Below are 19162 nucleotides of genomic sequence, written 5' to 3' on the forward strand. Positions count from 1 at the left end.
ATATAAAGATTCATATTTCAGTTGATTCACACTTGGAGGTGCTTACCAGTCTTGGCATGTGAACACCGCTACACTGATTACTTCCCTTGTCAGTGTGTGTCCTTTTCCTCGTTATTGATCTTACAGTTTGTTCAAAAACATGTTTTCCCAGACAGCGTTTTTTGTTCCTTCCATCACGCGTTTTCCTCATCTGAAAGTAGTTTTGGGAGAATGCCAACGTACTTGACTTCATATCGATGTACTTTTATCATTCAGCCTTCAATGTTTGCTGTGTAAAAGAGCAAGGCCAGGGCAGAGAAGTACACAGACACAGACACAATGGCACACACACACACACAGACACCCACACACACACACCCTCCCACACACACACACACACACACACACACCGTCGTTCACACATACATCGTGGGACACACACACACACACACACACACAGACCCACAGACACACACACACACACACACACACACACACACTGACATGCATTCTTTTTAAACGGCAGTGTAACATTTTCTTTTGTTCCATTTTGCCTTCCCTCCTCAATCTAAAATATGCCCAAATCATTTACAATGCAACAGACAGCGTAACCAAACTACAGTGGTACCTGTGATGAACGCACACCCACACGTTTCTTTTCATTGCAGGGGTTCTGTCAGTCATGAAAGGAATATTTTGGTAAATTGAAAGTGCACACACACACACACACACACACACACACACACACACACACACACACACACACACACACACACACACACACACACACACTCACACACACACTCACTAACATAAATTCAATGAACAAGATTTTTTTCTCAATCTAAAAAAAATTGTTTGACATCGAAGATGGCTGGGGGTAGCATATATGTTTTCCCAATCGCCCTCCTACCACCTCTCCATTTTTTTCCAATAAAGTTTCTATCTAGATTTAATAAAAGAAAGACAGAGTATCAGATCGGTTGAGGCAGAAATATAGGAAAAGAGAAGGTCGCTGTGAGATAAGGAAAGCGGGTATGATACGAGGAAATTGCCACCTACAAAGCCTATATTTAAAAAAAAAAAAAATTCAAGTACTAACAATTCTTTGTTTGTGTTCTTCTGACACCTTCGTTAAATCAGAATGATAATCATGCGCAGATGGATGGATGGATGGTTTCTTCTTCTTCTTTTTCTGCGTTCATGGGCTGAAACTCCCACGTTCACTCGTGTTTTTGCACGAGAGGATTTTTACGTGAATGACCGTTTTCACCCCGCCATATAGGCAGCCATAGGCCTTTTTTGGAGGATGCATGCTGGGTATTTTCGTGTTTCTATAACCCACCGAACTCTGATATGGATTACAGGATATTTTCCGTGCGCACCTGGGAGATTGGAAACATCTCCACCCTAAACCCACCAGGCGGCAGCGACCGGGATTCGAACCCACGACATCCCGATTAGGAGGCCGACGTCTTACCACTAGGCCACTGCGCCCGTCAGGTTTACTCATTAAGGCCATAGCCCCACATGAAGGGGTGTGAAACGAAAAGAAAAATATACATACGAATAAATAAATAAAAAAATCAGACATGACGGATCATACAAAATCATATAATTCACAATACAGCAGTACAGTATGGATATATACATATGCATACTCTAATCTAACATCAAATTCAGTCACTGAAATGATTTATAAAAATATATAGCGAAATTCTTTAGAACAGTTGTATTACTGAAGATAATAACAAGACCATCTGAAAACGACAGGGATGTCTACTATATTTCTGTGGAATATACAATTCTTTTATATCTGCAAGTGCAGGGCAGTGAAGCAGGAAATGAGTTTCATCTTCAAATGGAGACTGACACATCCGACAATTCATACTATCCAAATTATGAAATTTTTATCATTGAGATTGGACAGCAATCTCAGGTATACCACATATAAATCTGACAAGGGCACGCCGAATAGACGTTTGACAACAAATACCGTTCAACAGAATTAGATTTTTTAAACATTCAATACACTGAAAATCTGTCACCCTTTTGTACATCTATATAGTCATCCCAGTCCTGACATCTGCAATCAATAATCCTCTGTTTAAAACATTGCAGAAAAGGTATTCTCATTAATAACATTCTAATTATTCCATACATATAAAAACCCATATTTACACAAACATTCACGAATGCTTGATGCCCAGGTTACTTTTTCCTTGCAATCTAATGTATACAACATTCTGTATGCTTTGAAGGGTAATCTGCTTTCATCCATTTCAACTAATTTCAACCACTATTTAATACAATGAACATATGAATTTAAATCAATTGTATATTGTCCTAATTCTCCATAAATAAAATCATTTTGAGTACGGCAATTAACTTGCAAACATTTATTTTACAGCCAAACAAGTAATTCTTCCCAAGTCCCCAAATTTCGGAGCCATTCTAAACCATCGGTTGAACCTGGGTATCAAACAACTTCAAACATGCATGCAGTGAATCATTTTCAAGCTTGTACAACTTACTTCGTGTTCAATCAATAAAATGTCAAAGTGCAAAGTACCAGGGCCTGGCATGCAAATTGTAAACTTGATTTTGTTGAAAAGATATTTACAGGAATTTACAACAGACATCAATAGACCACCATAATAAAAAATAATTCTCCAACACCCAAATAACCACCTTTTCTAAAAACCATAATGCAGGTTTTATTCATATTTGCTTTAAGCTGTAACTGAACTGCTGCTCTATACAGACTGTTCAACTGGTTCTGTAAACCGACAATGGTCTCTGACCATATAGCATCATATCGTCCGCAAATAATAATACAAATAATTCTACCAAATCTACGCCAAGTTTACCAAATCTAATCATTTCCAGGACCAGTTCATTGATAAACAGAGACATTAAATTTGGGCAACAAACATTACCCTGTTAACTCCCTTATTACAATGACCAAAATCACTCAATGTAGCACCGTTTCCCACTCTTTCATTGGCTTAAACATCTTCGTACATGATCTTTATACAAAAATACAACTTTCCGTTAATTCCATGTTTAACTAAAATAGGCCACAACAATGTTCTTGAAAATGAATCAAAAACCTTTTCAAAATCAATAAATGCAACATATAATTTAAAGTTATTTACAAACTACTTCTGTATTGCAGCCAAAAAAACAAACATGTGATCAATGGTGGAATATCCTTTTTTGAAATCTGCTTGTCACTTTCCATTTATGTTCTTACATTCAATCCACTCTTCCAGTGTGCTATTTACAATAGAACTGTACAATTTACTACTAACATTACACACACACACACACACACACACACACACACACACACACACACACACACAAACACACACACACACACACACACACACACACACACATACACACACACACACACACACACACAAATGCGCAGAGCTAACAAGTGTAGCAAAAAACCCACAATGTATACATGTATAATCCGAATCAAGAAAAACAACATCATAAGAGGCACTCTAATATAATGCATGATACTAACTTGTACAAACTTAACACAAAATAAGCTAGTAAGATAGAATGTTTTGGGATGATTACTGTGCTATACAGCGATGCCCAGTCATTCGTGACCACAGCATGCATGGTGTGAGAGGGATAATCATTTGTCTGTATGCCTTGTCCCATAAACGTCTTCTAAGCATGCAGAACGTTGTAGTTATCTTAAGAAGCAATAATACTTTTTTTCTACCTCAACAATTGAATTTGTTTGACTATGACCTGTCTTCCACGATGTCATATGCAAAAATGATGAGACCAAAATAATCATTGATGAACAAACTGTCCTCGGCTGTCTTTTCTGATGGTTTGTTTGTTTGTTTGCTTGCTTAACGCCCAGCCGACCACGAAGGGCCATATCAGGGCGGTGCTGCTTTGACATATAACGTGCGCCACACACAAGACAGAAGTCGCAGCACAGGCTTCATGTCTCACCCAGTCACATTATTCTGACACCGGACCAACCAGTCCTAGCACTAACCCCATAATGCCAGACGCCAGGCGGAGCAGCCACAAGATTGCCAATTTTAAAGTCTTCGGTATGACCCGGCCGGGGTTCGAACCCACGACCTCCCGATCACGGGGCGGACGCCTTACTTTTCTGATGGTGATTCATGGCATTGATCTTGACTGTCAGTTATTCACCTTCTTCAATCTTACAGGAGCAGATCGGTTCACAAAACCCAAATCCCAAACTACTATTACCACACATACCAATCAAGAGTCTGTACGGTTCCCTGTCCTCGGGGTCAGGAGGGTAGTCCTTGAGAAAATCAGAACTGATCACGTGATCCTGTAAGACGCGACGACGTAGAGAGTCAGGAAGACCGAGACTTGCTGCTCTTTCGTCACGCTGAGGCCCGCAACCGATGAGATGCGAGATTGTCAGGGCACAGATGTCCCGAAGGGATCGAGGGTGACTGGAAATGTGGTCAAGAAAGTCCATGATGTCACACCAGTTTTTCATTTCTTCTGTTTTTTCTCTGACAAATTTTAGTTCTGCATCCCCACGGGCATTGTGTTTTTGAGTACAACATTGACCAACAGTATAATGCACCCCCTGGGAACGAACATGGCTGAAGATGTCGTTAAGGAAGGCCAGGAAGGGATCTTTCTTTATTTGGTGTTTAACGTCGTTTTCAACAAAGAAGGTTATATCGCGACGGGCCAGGAAGGGATCGCTATAATTCCTCAAGTGTATTACTTTTTGTCTGACATACTCCGAATTTGCCAGTTCGTGAATTTCTGTATGACAACACGCACTAGCATCATCCGGCTCGTAATCAAAACGCGCATGAAAGTGACTGAAGAAGTCTTCCGAAAACTTCAAGGTGTCACGCTGGTTTGTTTCTTCCAATTTGTGTCCAATGAATTCTGAATTCACCAGTTCGTGGATTTCTTCATGACAACATGCACCTGCAGCATACTGCATCCTAGCGATTCGTAGTTTACGTGTCTTTACTGCTTGCCACATGGGTGATTGGAAACTGTCCACTGTGACGTTTTGGGCTTCCTGTTTAAGGGACCTCAGCTGTGACTGCGACAACAGAGCCTGGTGCGTTGCCACCCCTGACTGGATCAGAACACGCATTACATTCTCCTTCTCGCTTCCAGGCGTGATGGGTTCAGGCTTCCTGGAGTAATCACGGCGTACATTCTTGCTATCTGCTCCACCCAAGGCAGCCATGATCAAGGTGTTACCCTTACCGTCTGTGGCCAGTGGGTCTGTCTGTGTCGTGAAGAGTTCCCGCACAAGGTCTGATTGACCCTTTTTACAGACAAAATGCAAGACCGGTTCTCCGTTACGGAATGTGTGTGAAACAGTGGTTCCAGCAGCCCTACTGTGCATCAACAGAAGCAAAGCAAAGTCCCAGTTGCGATAGTTAACAGCCGTGCAAACCGCAGTCTCACCATCTGAATCTCGTACGTTAGGGTCAGCGCCAGCCTGTAGCAATGCCTGCACGATCTCCTTCGTGTCTTTATGGTTTGATATGGCGTCGTGTAGAACTGTTCTGTTCCTTTCTCCTGACCTGGCGTTCAGGTCAAACCCGGTCTCAGTGCAGGCTGTGGCTATGTCCGCTCCACGCTCGAGACACGCTTCTACTTCTTTCCATTTTCTCCGTTCCATTGCTTTGACAAGGACTTGGTGCAGCGTTGTTGTGTCCATGTCGTACAGTCGTAACATGTGGTCCACCACACCCCATTCACCATCCCGCAAGGCTCTGTTCATACACTGTTTGAAACTGGAATCAGCCTCCACGTGCAGTAACTTTGAGATTAAACAAATCTGTTCCTTATTCAGTGTGGATTTCGCGATCTTAAGAAAGCACACAATCATGTTTTTGTTTTGTATTTGGGGAACTAGCAAAGATAAAGCCGTTTCATTACACACTCCATTACCGCGCGAATACATAAACCCTCTTGGAAGAGATTCAATTGACGCAATATGGAGAAGAAATTCTGTGGCTTTCTGAAGTCGCCCCGAAAGAAAAGCTCTCCTCCATGATTCACAAGTACAGACGTTAAGACAGGCGCGTAGCGTTTCCCGTGTTACAACCTCTATGCCCAACACGTCTAGGACTCGGACACAAGCAATGATTTCATACTGAAGCTCTACTTGTTTATCTGGTTTCCATTCCTGTAGCAGTGAAGTGATGATATTACTTTCCTCGCACGTCCGTGGCAGTGTACTTGGAAAACTTTGTCCCTCGAATTCCTGAAGCAGGAAACTAACATGCCTGTCAAACTTATCATCCAATGCATCCATATTGTGTGTTTTTCCATCACAACACTCATGCTGTGTCAAAAAAGGACTCCCAATACTCCTCACGATTGTTTCCACGCATGTCCATTGCCTGGACATGTTTATGGTCTAAGTGCTGTCAAGGTCACCACAAAGCAGACAATGTAGACCACAGACTTACTTGTTGTACCAATGAGACAGTGGTCCGAGAAGTCGCCGTGTTGGTGTACATGTATATTGACAACGCCAGACGAAGACTAAAGTCGAGTGCCTAAAATCTTCATAGTTAACAATTAGCTGCTTTGAATAGAAGAGTATTTTACTCAGAACGACTGCTGGTGAGGTTTTAAACACGCGTGCTGGTAAGAATGTGAATTTAGATCACTGTGTCTTTGTTTCTTTCTTTATTTGGTGTTTAACGTCGTTTTCAACCATTCAAGGTTATATCGCGACTGTGTCTTTGTGACTAATTTTGTTTGTGGCCAGCAGTCAAGTTTTGAAGAAACAAAGAAGTTGTTTGTTGTAGCTGTTGTCATTGTTCAGGGCATCACGCGGTGCAGTGTCCAGTTTATCAACTTAGGATCTGGAAAAAAAGATACATTCAATGATTGAGATGGACATAAAAGACAGACAGACAGACAGACAGACGTTCGCACGCATGCACGCAAACACACGTGGTCCACATGTAGAAACTCATCCAGCATTTGTAGAAGCAATGTAAAATAGAAATGCATCACATCCAGCGTTAGCTTGAAGATTATTCCTCTGGACAAAATTAGCATGTCCCGGGTTTAGTGTAGCTTTGAGGAACCAGTCCGGTCCGTCTAAATGAGAATACCACGCAAAGTAAAAATGTTTCTTCTTCTGCTTTAATGGGTTGAAATTCCCACGTACACTCGTGTCTTTGCACGAGTGGATATTTACGTGTATGACTGTTTCTACCCCGCCATGTGGGCAGCCATACGCCGCTTTCGAAGGTAGCATGCTGGGTATTTTTGAGTTTCTATAACCCACCGAGCTCTGACATGCATTACAGGATCTTTTCCGTGCGCATTTGGTCTTGTGCTTGCGTGTTCACACGAGGGGGGATAAAGCACTAGCAGGTCTAGCAGGTCTGCATATTAGTTGACCTGGGAGATCGGACAAATCTCCACCCTTAACACACCAAGCGGCCGCGGCCGGGATTTGAACTCACGACCTTCCGACTAGGATGCGGATGTTTTATCCACTAGGCCACTGCATGCTCCTGTCACCGCGCAAAGTAAACGTAATCTTCCGTACCTTTCAATCAATTCTGACGACAGAGATCACGCAAGTGAACACGATCACAGAGACTGTCACACAGAGTAAGGCTGGGGAATCTGGGAGCGTGCATGTACATGATGTATGCCACAGATACGCTATGCCACGACAGTGTTTTTATATTGATTATTAATTACTTTATTAATTAATTAAAGTAGAAAGCTAGCAGCGACAAGAGGTGCGCTACCCACGTGTGTGCGTGTTTAGGTGTCATCTGCCACCAGAACCTGTGGCAGATTTACCCAGGTCTGTTGCCTGGAATGGCGCTGACACGGGGGTGGGGCATCGATATCGTTTATGAGTTGTCACATCATGATGACTCGTCTTCGGCACGGCCTGGATTCCTACACTTACTTCGAGGATCGCGAGTCCAGTGCTCTAACGATTGAGCCGAGGGCTACTTAAAGTTGTGTGTGTGTGTGTGTGTGTGTGTGTGTGTGTGTGTGTGTGTGTGTGTGTGTGTGTGTGTGTGTGCAGGGGCGGATCAGTTGCTTTGTAAGGGGGGGTGCACTTTGAATCGAAAGTGAATGTGATGGGCGCGAAGCGCCCGAATTTGCTAGGGGGGTCCGGGGGCATGTCCCCCCGGAAATTTGTTTGGCCCAAAGAAGCAAAATGGTGCCATCTGGTACCATTTGAACTTAGAAATGGTCATAGAATCAGCTTTCCAAATTTTGTTGTTGTTTTGTTTTTGCTGGAGGGGGGTGCACCTGCACCCTGTGCACCCCCCCTCGTCCGCCCCTGGTGTGTGTGTGTGTTCCTACCTATGGACCCCCTCTGTCTGTTATATACTCAACCACAAAAGATACTGCACACTTTCAATTTTGTGTCACACGTGTAATATTAAAATACCTAAGGAGCCATTTTTTTGAGTTTTCTGACGACGTGGACCTTCAAATGTTCAAGGGACATTCGCTGTACTGTAGTTTAGAAACACATGCAATGATTTGATCAAAACCGTTACGAAACAATGCCAAATAATTAAATGAAGTTTAATCAGCGAGCAGTTTGCATCGCCCAGCTCTCCTGTCAGAAGTCCTGATTTCCGGTCGTCCTCATTATTTATTAAGTTTTCAGAGATACCCGTTCGTCGGAGCAAATCAAACCTACAGTCTAGCTAACGCATACACATTCTGTGCAGTACAGGGCTAAAACACTTCGAATAACGGAAAACTACAGAACGTACGTTGGAGAATATTGCGGTCTACTATGACTCATCCTGAACTCAGGTCAAAATGAGTTCAGCTCATTCTCTCTCTGACAGGATGCCTTGGTTTTCCTTGTCTGGCGAGGAAATCGATTTTTTTTACATATTTAGATCTGTTCGTAATGTGTTATGGATGTAAGCAGATTCGCGATCGTCGATAATGATTTTTCATGGTGTTGTGTAATTTTTAAATTACAAAGGAATTGATATGTAAGACAGTTTCAAGCGAGCTATTTTTCGCGGCTGTATTTACTGTGCAAACAACTCTAAATATTCCAAAAGTGTCACGTGATAATCAACCGTTTGGTTTCGGCGCTCACTGGAGCAGACGATTTTTTTCTGTAACCATGCAGTTGACAGTGATGAAACCATATATTACGGTCTCCTTCCGGCAGCAGTCCCAAAATTTCGACTTGTTTTGACCTTAGAACGATGTCTTTATCATAACTGTGAAGAACAGAACGGAGATCACTGTCGAAGTCGGCCAATCTGCAATCATTTTCGTCTCGCGAACACTGATCTCAAATTTAGATCAGTGCTCGCGAAAAACATATGGGAGATAACTCTGTATTCTTGTTTTGATAGATTCGCGTAGGACTGTAGCGTCCGGTCAGAGAGACAACTGGCAATAGCCGTGGAGCGATGCTTATCAGAATGACTATGACTACCAAAAACAGCATTCAGATTTGAAAAATAGAACCCTCAAACATTATTTCTAAGACCTTCTTTGTGCGTGTTGTCGTCTACTCAACCCCAAAAACGAACTCGGTAGCTCTCGGCTCAATTTGAAACCTGTATCTTCAGGAATAATGCATGGAATATGATAAGGGTACAAATGTAGGACAAAGTGCTTTACAATGAGAATTACAGTCTGGGATTGCTACTTAAAATACACCCGTTTTCAACTTGAGTAAATCATGGCTCAAACGTTTATATTAAGGTATTATTTCCTGGTGTGTGGTCACAAAATAACAACTTCCAAGCTGAACTGCATAGTTCAGAATACGAGAGGTACACGGACGAGGCGTGTCTCTGGCAGTGACAACGAAATAACAACTTGGTGACAGGTGCTTATTATTAGTCTTGGCATGTGAACATCGCTACACTGATTACCTTCCTTGTTATAGTGAGTGTCCTCTTCCTCGCTTTTGATCGAACACTGAGTTTGTTGCAAAACATGTTTTCCCAGACAACGTTATATTGTTTCTTCGATCACGCGTTTTTCTCATCTGAAAGTAGTTTTGGGAGTATGCCAACCTACTTGACTTGACGAAGTCGTTTTGTCTTTAAGGTTTGCTGAATGAAAAGGCCAAGCCAGGGCAGAGATAGACACACACACAGACACAAAGACACACAGACAGACACACAGACAGACACAAACACACAGACAGACGCACACACACACAAACACACACACGCACAAACACACACACGCACAAACACACACACACACACACACACACACACACACACACACACACACACACACACACCACGGTAGTGTTTACATTCACTTAACAAAGTGTTGCTTACGAAGTAGCCGTCTAAAGTAAAGAGCATCGCATTGTCAAATTCAAACTGTAAATGTGTGATAGAGCACTATCATTACGGCTCTATTATCCTGTTCCGCCATTGGGTAATTTACTCTATACACCGTGTGTGTGTGTGATTTTCTAACAACGGCAGTAGTCCATACCCCACAGTCCTCACCAGTACGGCCCATCTGTAGAAGCAAGAATGTCCACTGAAACCTCCTGGCAACGTGAGAGGGCAGAGAGCAGGCAGTTGTCCAGTAGGCCGGTCAGTCAGTTCACGGCCACAAAACTCTAACAAGCAACGAGAAGGTGAACACAACCCGAGAGATCACCTAGTCAGCCAGCCTTACAACAGTCAACGCTGTCAGCTCAAAATCCTAAGCTACAAGGGCGAGGCGTGTACTTGGCATTGAGAAGGAAATAAAAACTGGGTGACGTCGACAATTTGAATCGAATATTAATAGAAAACGTTTCACGAAGAAGGGGTGTACGTGTGTGTGTGTATGATTCACCGCGAAACTGGATTTTCCTTGTCAACGTTTATTCACTTCCGTGTTGTTGACATCGCTGTGTGTCGAACCATTATACGACTTTTGTGTGTGTTGTGTGTATGTGTTGTGTGTGTGTGTGTGTGTGTGAATGTGTGTGCGTGCGTTGTGTGTGTGTGTGTGTAAGTGTGTGTGTGTAAGTGTGTGTGTTTTTTAGTGTGTGTGTGTGTGTTTGTGAGTGTGCGTGCGTTGCGTGTGTGAGTGTGTGTGTGTAAGTGTGTGTGTGTGTGTGTGTATGTGTGAGCGTGCGTGCGTGAGTACGTGCGTGCATGCGTGTGGATGATTATACAGACACAAATAAATATATTATCTGTTTTATTCGTGCTTTACACCTGCCAAACGGTTGTGTGACGTGTCTAGTGTGTTGGCGAAGTGTCTTGTGCTTGTCACTTCTCGCTTTCAGCCCTCACCGCTGGCTAGCACCGTATGTCCTTTTTAGGACAATGCGAAAAGAGAGCAGAATGCGTCAGTCTCTCCTGCCAGTACAATAACCTCTCCACAACAAGCCCTATGTAGTGCCTCCATCGCGGCGACAGGCGTAAACTGGGTACCGCAAGGCCCCAGGCTAGACTACAAGGACTCGGAGGAGGTTGGCCCCTAGACGTGCGGCATGCGGGCCCACCGGTGTGTGGAAACGCCCAGGTGCCCACGAACCAACCTCCAGCTATGGGTCAAATAGCCGGGCAGGATAGGCTCGTCAACCCTGGCAGGCAGCTATCCTAAGAGAAGACCACTCTGAATTCAAAACGAGGGTAGAGGAGGCTCATCATCCATGGAAGGAAACTCGTCTAGGAGAAGGAAAACTCCGAAATGAAACCCACGCAGTCCCTCGAAGACGGAACGGCACTGGCCTTTTTTAGGCGGGGAGCAGACCGGGTGCCTACGCTACCCTCGACAAATGGTTGTGTCATCAACGAATTCGTGCTTTACATTTTATGTAGATTTCATGAATTCACCAATGTGTTTAGTCAAGAGGCAACTGTAAATGAAAAAAATCTGTCTGAGCATTATCAAATGGAAAAGCAGTCCTGACAAACATATAGGTGATAATAATGATAATAATACGGGAGATTTATAGAGCGCTTGACGTTCTCTAAGCGCTTTACAATGGTAATTTGGTAATGGAACATGTACTCTGAATGTGATCATCCTCTCCAGCACACTGTACAAGCTCTACCCAATGTTTTGGTAGTTCCTGCAAAATAAAGAAAATTGATATTAAAGGCACAGTAAGCCTCCCGTAAACCATCACAGATACGGTCAGGCTTTTACACACAGTACAAACACCCTTTCATTTAAACACTCACCGATTGAGAACATCCTAGGTGCCCTCCGTAAAGAGCGAACAATTTTCAAAGAATTTATTTTTGCGTGGTTTATCTTACCCCTGAGCCATCGTGAACCCGTGTGATCCAGTTTCCCTTTTTTACAATGTAGTCGTCAGTTAGTCATTTGAATGCGACTCGATGTGAGCTTATCTACAATAGCACGGTTTTTTTGCACGAAACAAACGGCTGTGGTTCACAAGAACTCCCAGCGATGGTTTTTGACTGTTGAGAGGAACTGCCATATGCATAAACCGTCGTCTGCTACGACCCTTGCGTGACCCTGCTTCCGGGCTTTTCTGTTTTCAAACTTTCACAACTTCGAATTGCACTGATTTTGTCTTGATGAAAAAAGAATTCTTTTATGATTAAAGAATGTTTGTGTAACAAGCTGTCAATTTATTATTTAGATTTTAAAAGTCCACGAAAATAAATTCTTTGAAAATTTCTCACGCTCGACAGAAAGCAGCCAGGATGTTCCCGTTCGGTGAGCGTTTAAATGGAAGTATGCTTGTACTGTATGTGGACGCTCGGGGAGCTCTGTGATGGTTTACGGGAGGCTTACTGTGCCTTTAAATTAGATAGGGTTTTGTTCACTGCTCATTAATAATTAATGCAATACAGGCATCGTGAATTATATGGGAAATTCTGTCGACAGAGCAAAGTTAGAAACAACTGTATACTGCTGGGCCATTCTTGTCAGTACCTAAAACTGCATGGGTCATCCCAGTTTGTCGCATCCCAGTCTGCCGCAGCTAAGCATACCGCAGTGTCTAGTTGCAAGCTATGATTTATGCATGATGGTAATTGTGCGTGTGTGTCAACATGTTTGTGAGTCAGAGTGTGCGTGTGTGTGTGTGTGTGTCACTGTGTGTGTGTGTGTGTGTGTGTGTGTGTGTGTTTGTGTGTGTTTACTTGTCTTTGTCTTTTTCATTTCTTTAAACTGACATTTATATAATAGAAATCATCATCAACATAGGAAAACAATTGCAAAGACAACGACATATGAACACCTGCTGGGTTATTGCACAAGCTGAATCATCATTATGCGAAATTAATACGTTCCACACCCACACACACACACACACACACACACACACACACACACACACACACACGCACACACACACACACACGCACGCACACACACACATACACACACGCACAGAAGCACACACACACATACACACGCACAAACACACACACCCGTACATACATACACACACGCACAGACAGACACTTACACACACACACACACACACCCACACACACACACACACACACACGCGCACACGCACACACACACACACACACACACACACACACATTCGCCCAGACAGAGCAAACACTGCGACAGCAGGTCGAACACGTTTCCAACAAGTTTTTAACCACATAAATCAGAAAACAAGTTCTTTCATGTTCTTTGGAAAAATAATGTCGATTGTATCCAACATCAGCTATCAAGCTACATAAAAGACACTCAGCGTTTGCAAACATGGGCAAATGTTATATAAAGAAACTGATGGAAGTCCGTTTTTACGTTGAAGTTGACACAATGGCACAGCTAGTCTGAAGAAGAAAAACAAAATGATGGTCTACAGCTACACGTACACCCTGGATCGTGGTACACCTATTTCCATTCACTTTCACAACTTCGAATTGCACTGATTTTGTCATGATGAAAAAAGAATTCTTTTATGATTAAAGAATGTTTGTGTAACAAGCTGTTCTATTTCTATTTCCCGCACGCAGAAGCAAATTGGTGGTAACGCAAAATTGTCTCGTGAGGGTATGCTGGTGGCAGATCATATTAATGTTCTTACAAGTATTCTGAGGCAGAATTGTCTTGGCTATGTGGTCAATACGTGTTTGGGTGTGTATTGCGTACTTGTTAATTATATACAATACCGATACATGCAAAGCCAAGCGGTGAACTAACAAGTAAGTGTCTCCTGCTGATATGCAGAATTCATCAAAATACAAAATAGTTCGATGAGATACCATTTTGATGCATACATTCGGGAACACTTGACATAGCTGCGCTGTTTCCAGCAGGGGGAGGGGGGGTAGAAAGGGGAACACTATCTGCGGTTGATGGATACAGGTGTACCATGATCCGGGGCGTGAGCTATACGAAAGAGTTATGGAGTCGTGTTTTTCTTTCCAGTTTCGCCTGTAAATAAACGGGGGAGACATTTGCCACTTATAAACAGCATCGCTATAGCTGGGCACGACATTTGAGAAAAGTAGCGAGCGAGAGTACGTTAGCCCGTACTCACTGGGACGGTGCGCGCGGTGTCGAATCTAGTGCGTTAATTTTGTCTCCTGTGCGCGTTGCAGTGTAGAATTCAGGTAAGTTTTGACCGAGTTCTTGTTTACCGTGGTTTTTTTTTAATATTATTTCTTTCACTTCCCCTCGTTCTTTTTTTGTTTGTCAGTCTGTCTGTCTATCTGTCTGTCTGTCTCTGTCTTCCTTTGTTTTTGTTTTTTTTTTCTTTCTTTTTTTCTTGTTTTCTTTCTTTCCTTCTTTCCGTCTGTCTGTTACTTCTTTCGCTCTCTCTCTGTCAGTGGTGTTCCCAGGCATCAGCCTATGGTCATTTACGCATACACTTTTTTTGGTTTAATCTGAAGCAATGTTCTGACCCGTGGCTGGTCGAATATGTCAGATAGTTTTGACACACTAGAGTTCTTTTAATTGCCACAACAGTTGTTGTTTTTGGCGGCGAGGAAATATTGACCTATATATTTAGAATCCAGGTCGTTTTCTGTATCTGTGAACAACACTGCTTTCTTTCTTTCTTTATTTCTTTCTTTCTTTCTCTCTTGCTTTCTTTCTTTCTTTCTTTCTTTCTTTCTTGCTTTCTTTCTTTCGTTCTTTCTTGCTTTCTTTCTTTTCTTTCTTTCTCTCTTGCTTTCTTTCTGTCTTTCTTTCTCTCTTGCTTTCTGTATGTCTGTCTTTCTTTCTCTCTTTCTTTCTCTCTTGCTTTCTGTATGTCTGTCTTTCTTTCTCTCTTTCTTTCTGTATGTCTGTCTTTCTTTCTCTCTTTCTTTCTTTATTTCTTTCTTTCTTTCTCTCTTGCTTTCTGTATGTCTGTCTGTCTTTTTGTCCTTTTTATGATTTTCTAAAACAACTTTAAAAAAAATGTCTTTCTTTTTGTTTCGGGTTTGTTTGGTGTGTTTAATTGTTTGTTCATTCGTTTGCCATTTTTGCTCGGGTTTTTCGAGCTCCGGAAATAAACCTCTGTTGGGTTTATATGGGTTGTGAAAGAGTAAATATATTCTTGTTTGTATCGAGACAAACTTTCCTATCTGACATGCAGTAAAGGCCAGTCACTAGCGAGCGGTGTGTCTGAAAGAAGTGAACAAGGAGCACGTGTAGAGAGTTTGCCTCAATAAAAGCAAGAGTATATTCACTCTTCCACAGGTCATACCAAGCCGACAGAGTTATGTCCGTAGTACATGTACTTCTATTGAGCTACAGGACTGCCGGACTCGGACATGCATCCTCCTTCCCTCTTCCCCTTTGCCCCCCCTCCCCCCTCCCTCCTCACCGCGCCTCCCTTATATTTTTGGTTTAGGCTGTCGAATTTAAGTGTTTCGACGGGGATTGATTCTTTTATCCAAAAGAAAATCCTTACCAAATGTGACCCGGCTCACTTGATTGTCGGCACGAGAAGAAATTTGTATCTTGGAAGTTTTCTTCTCTGGAAATTAACTTGTTCCCTAGCTTGCTTCTGTGTGAGCATTTGCAATACACATTTCCGTGTCTTCCCTTCTTTTTCAGTCTCTCAAACCATCTCAAAGGATGCACAGAATCCATGCTCCCAGAGGAGTTTTGGGCTACGGACAATTTGCCCATCGTTGTCTGTTTGAGGTTACATCCATTCGTGGAAAAAGTACCCCGACAAAATCGACACAAAAACAGACCGCAACAGGTGGAACTTCAACTTTTCTGTCGGACAGGCTTGCTTGGACAGATGCATTCAAAACAGCCAATGAGTGGAGCCCATATGACCGCTTAACCAATCCTCACCGCATGATCCACAATGCAGCCAATCAAAACCAGCCACCGGTTCACCATTCAGCCGCTCAGGATTTTTTGCAGCAAAATTCGACCAATCAAAATGTCGTCTATCAACAATCGGGCTACGGATCAGTTGCAGCTACGGAAACATTTATGGAAGAACCGCACCCTGTTGTTGAGAGAAAGCGTGCCAATTTCGATGTTTCTTTTGACGACTTCAAGACGGCTTTCAGCAACAAGTCCAACTGGGAGCTCATCAGGGCACTCTCCGTGCTGCGGGTGTGTTCGTTCGAAGTCGTGGCTGACCATTCTTTGAAGGTAAGCGGCCTCTTGCAGTGTGGGCTTGCATGCATCTCTTTGTGCGTGTGTGTGTGTGTGTGTGTGTGTGTGTGTGTGTGTGTGTGTGTGTGTGTGTGTGTGTGTGTGTGTGTGACTCTGTGTGTCTGTCTCTCTGTCTGTTTGTCTGCCTGTTTTCCCTGTCCTTGTCTTTCTCGTTGTATCCTATTTTTCTAGTAAAGCATTCATTCATTCACTTTCTCCCCTTACCCCTCAAACCACTATCAACTACTTCCTACGCTTTCTTTTCAACGTGACGTCGCAGTTGATGTCGACGTCACAGCGGGTGCTGCGGAAGACTGCGTCAGACTGGCTGATGAAGAAGACAGTGTACGGCCAGTTCGTTGCCGGAGAAACGACGGCCGAGATCAAAGAAGCGGTCAGCAGACTTCAAGAGGTCAACGTTGGTCCGCTTCTTGCTGCCCCCATGGAGGATGACATTCACACACACCACCCGTGAGTCGAGAGAGAAATTCAAGTTTTACGCCCTCACGGCAAAGCCATTAGGGGCATGTTCCCGGGTTTTAACCCGACTTTAGATGAGATACACAAGTGTATGCGTGTTTAAGTGGTATCAGCCATCTGCACTTATGGCAGAATGACCGAGGTCTTTTACGTGCCACTGTGGTGACACGGGGGTGTGAGATGGATACCGTCTCTGGGTCTGCACATAAGGTTAACCTGTGTCCGTCCCGGCACGGATTCGAACCAGCGACCTTTCGATCACAAGTCCAGTGCTCTACCACCTGAGTTACCCGGGCCCCCCACCCGTGAGTCTTTGGGGGTGGGTGGGTAGGACGATTTGCTCTGAAGAAGAGGCACTCCTCACACACTACTTTCTTTTGCACTAGGGTAAATCTAACCTTGTTAGACTCTTCTCTGTCTCTATATCTCTCCCATTCACTATCTCTCTTTTTTGCTAACTCTGCGGGTCACTTTCTATTTTCCTCAATTTCTCTCTGTGTTTTTGTGTGGGTTTTTTATGTCTCTCTGTGTCTCAGTCTGTCTCTGTCTCTTTTTGTCTCTCTCTTTTCCTGTTTCTCTCTCTCTCTTTGCCTATCTCTGTCGCTACCCCCTCCCCCTCCCTCCCCCTCCCTCCCCCTTTTTCACCTTACTAAGGTAAATTTGGGTTCTTTTTAAGTTATTGACACTTTACCTCATCTGACTTCTCACTAATATGTTCCCCATTGAAAATAAAAGGCTTTTAAATTCATGCTAAGGAAGCACAACAAAACACAAAAACACATATAAAAAAAACTCTTCATTTTTTTTTTCAAGGGAGGCTGACAAGAAGTTCGACGCAAATTTAAACACAATTTTAAACGGAATGCGACTGGCGAGAGAACTCGACCCACTGTATCCTATGACACAACTGAAGATGACAGCTCTCATGCCGGGGGATCTATGCGTAAGTTAACCGATATGCGGCATATTTCACAGACTCAAGCAGACCGAAAAAACAAACACACTATGATGCCGGGAGATCTATGTGTAAGTTAACCGATATGCAGCATGTTTCACTGACACACACACACACACACACACACACACACACACACACACACACACACACACACACTGGTAGACAAGCAGACTAAAAAAACAAACACACTCTGATGCCGGTGTAACACGAGAAAATTACTCCCACGAGATTTTTACTCCGGAGTAAACATTTCGTACGAAAAAGTTACTCCCTTTACGAAACAATCACTCCCCCATTTCACGAGAAAATTACTCCCCAAGACTGGTGAGTTCCGAGTAAACATTTCGTACAAAAATGTTACTCCCATGACGAATAAATAAAGAATAAACTACTCCACCCAAACACAAGCAATTTAACTTCCCATGCCAGGTGTACGAAATTTGTACTCCCTTGTCCCCTGTCTTGGTGGTGGAAGGGGTGGAAGGAGGGTAGCGCGACATTCGTGTGCGCGAGATCACTTATTGGCATTATCCCTTCGCCCGCATCCCATTTTTGCGTACGAGAATTTTCCTGGAAGTAAAAAAAATGGGGAGTACAATTTTCGAGGAGGGAGTAATTTTTTCGTGCCTTGGGGAGTTCTTTTCTCGTACGAAAAGTGTACTCGGAGTAAGAATTTCGTACGAAATATTTAGTCCGGAGTAAATTTTTCGTACGAAATTCTTACTCCGAGTACACAAAAAATTCAAAAATATTAATAGTAACTTTAAAAGAAATAATGAGTGGCTGCTGACACCAGTTGATCATGTTTAAAATCAAGGATAAGCCATAAATTGTTCATAAAATAGCTAAAATTCTTCAGCCTTCCCATGTACCTCACAAGAGGTCTACCCCCTGAACCCCAGGTTGTAACCCCCCCCCCCAGCCCTCTGGCTTAACTGCTCCGCCCCTGGTGTGTGTGTGTGTGTGTGTGTGTGTGTGTGTGTGTGTGTGTGTTTGTGTGTGTGCGCGCGTTAATGGTTGTGTGTGTGTGTGTGTGTGTGTTTGTGTGTGTGTTTGTGTGTGTATATATATGTGTGTGTGTGTGTGTGTGTGCCGTGTGTGTGCCTGCGTGTGTGCGTTCATGTTTGTGTGTGTGTGTGTGTGTGTGTGTGTGTGTGTGTGCGTTCATGTGTGTGTGTCTGTGTGTGT

General features: G+C 43.2%; 2 protein-coding genes across 3 annotated transcripts; one reads left to right on the forward strand and one right to left on the reverse strand.

The window, feature by feature from the left end:
• Positions 1–503: 503 nt before the first annotated feature.
• Positions 504–10796, reverse strand: LOC138955493 (uncharacterized). Of its 2 annotated transcripts, none has more exons than XM_070327088.1 (2): positions 10494–10796; positions 504–6860 (listed from the first exon to the last, which is right to left on the reverse strand). In XM_070327088.1, exon 2 carries the CDS (start codon positions 6395–6397, stop codon positions 4172–4174), a length of 2226 nt encoding a protein of 741 aa, XP_070183189.1. In that variant the 5' UTR covers positions 6398–6860; positions 10494–10796; the 3' UTR covers positions 504–4171. The 2 variants fall into 2 exon arrangements, with proteins under 2 accessions (XP_070183189.1, XP_070183188.1); XM_070327087.1 differs by having other exon boundaries at positions 10480–10796.
• Positions 10797–14383: 3587 nt separating this feature from the next.
• LOC138955495 (hydroxyproline dehydrogenase-like) lies at positions 14384–18046 on the forward strand. The gene is made up of 4 exons (XM_070327089.1): positions 14384–14543; positions 15976–16533; positions 16817–17007; positions 17830–18046. Exons 2-4 carry the CDS (start codon positions 15997–15999, stop codon positions 17966–17968), a joined length of 867 nt encoding a protein of 288 aa, XP_070183190.1. The 5' UTR covers positions 14384–14543; positions 15976–15996; the 3' UTR covers positions 17969–18046.
• The last annotated feature ends 1116 nt before the right edge of the window (positions 18047–19162 follow it).

The sequence above is a fragment of the Littorina saxatilis genome, unplaced genomic scaffold, assembly GCF_037325665.1.
Source record: "Littorina saxatilis isolate snail1 unplaced genomic scaffold, US_GU_Lsax_2.0 scaffold_1387, whole genome shotgun sequence".
NCBI lineage: Eukaryota > Metazoa > Mollusca > Gastropoda > Littorinimorpha > Littorinidae > Littorina > Littorina saxatilis.

Bases quoted from the DNA above. Each gene is read 5' to 3' on its own strand.
- LOC138955493 (XM_070327088.1), bottom strand. From the start codon at position 6,397: ATGTCCAGGCAATGGACATGCGTGGAAACAATCGTGAGGAGTATTGGG.
- LOC138955495 (XM_070327089.1), top strand. From the start codon at position 15,997: ATGCACAGAATCCATGCTCCCAGAGGAGTTTTGGGCTACGGACAATTT. The intron at 16,534-16,816 runs GTAAGCGGCCTC...GTGACGTCGCAG, and splicing joins TGGCTGACCATTCTTTGAAG to TTGATGTCGACGTCACAGCG. The intron at 17,008-17,829 runs GTGAGTCGAGAG...TTTTTTTTCAAG, and splicing joins GACATTCACACACACCACCC to GGAGGCTGACAAGAAGTTCG.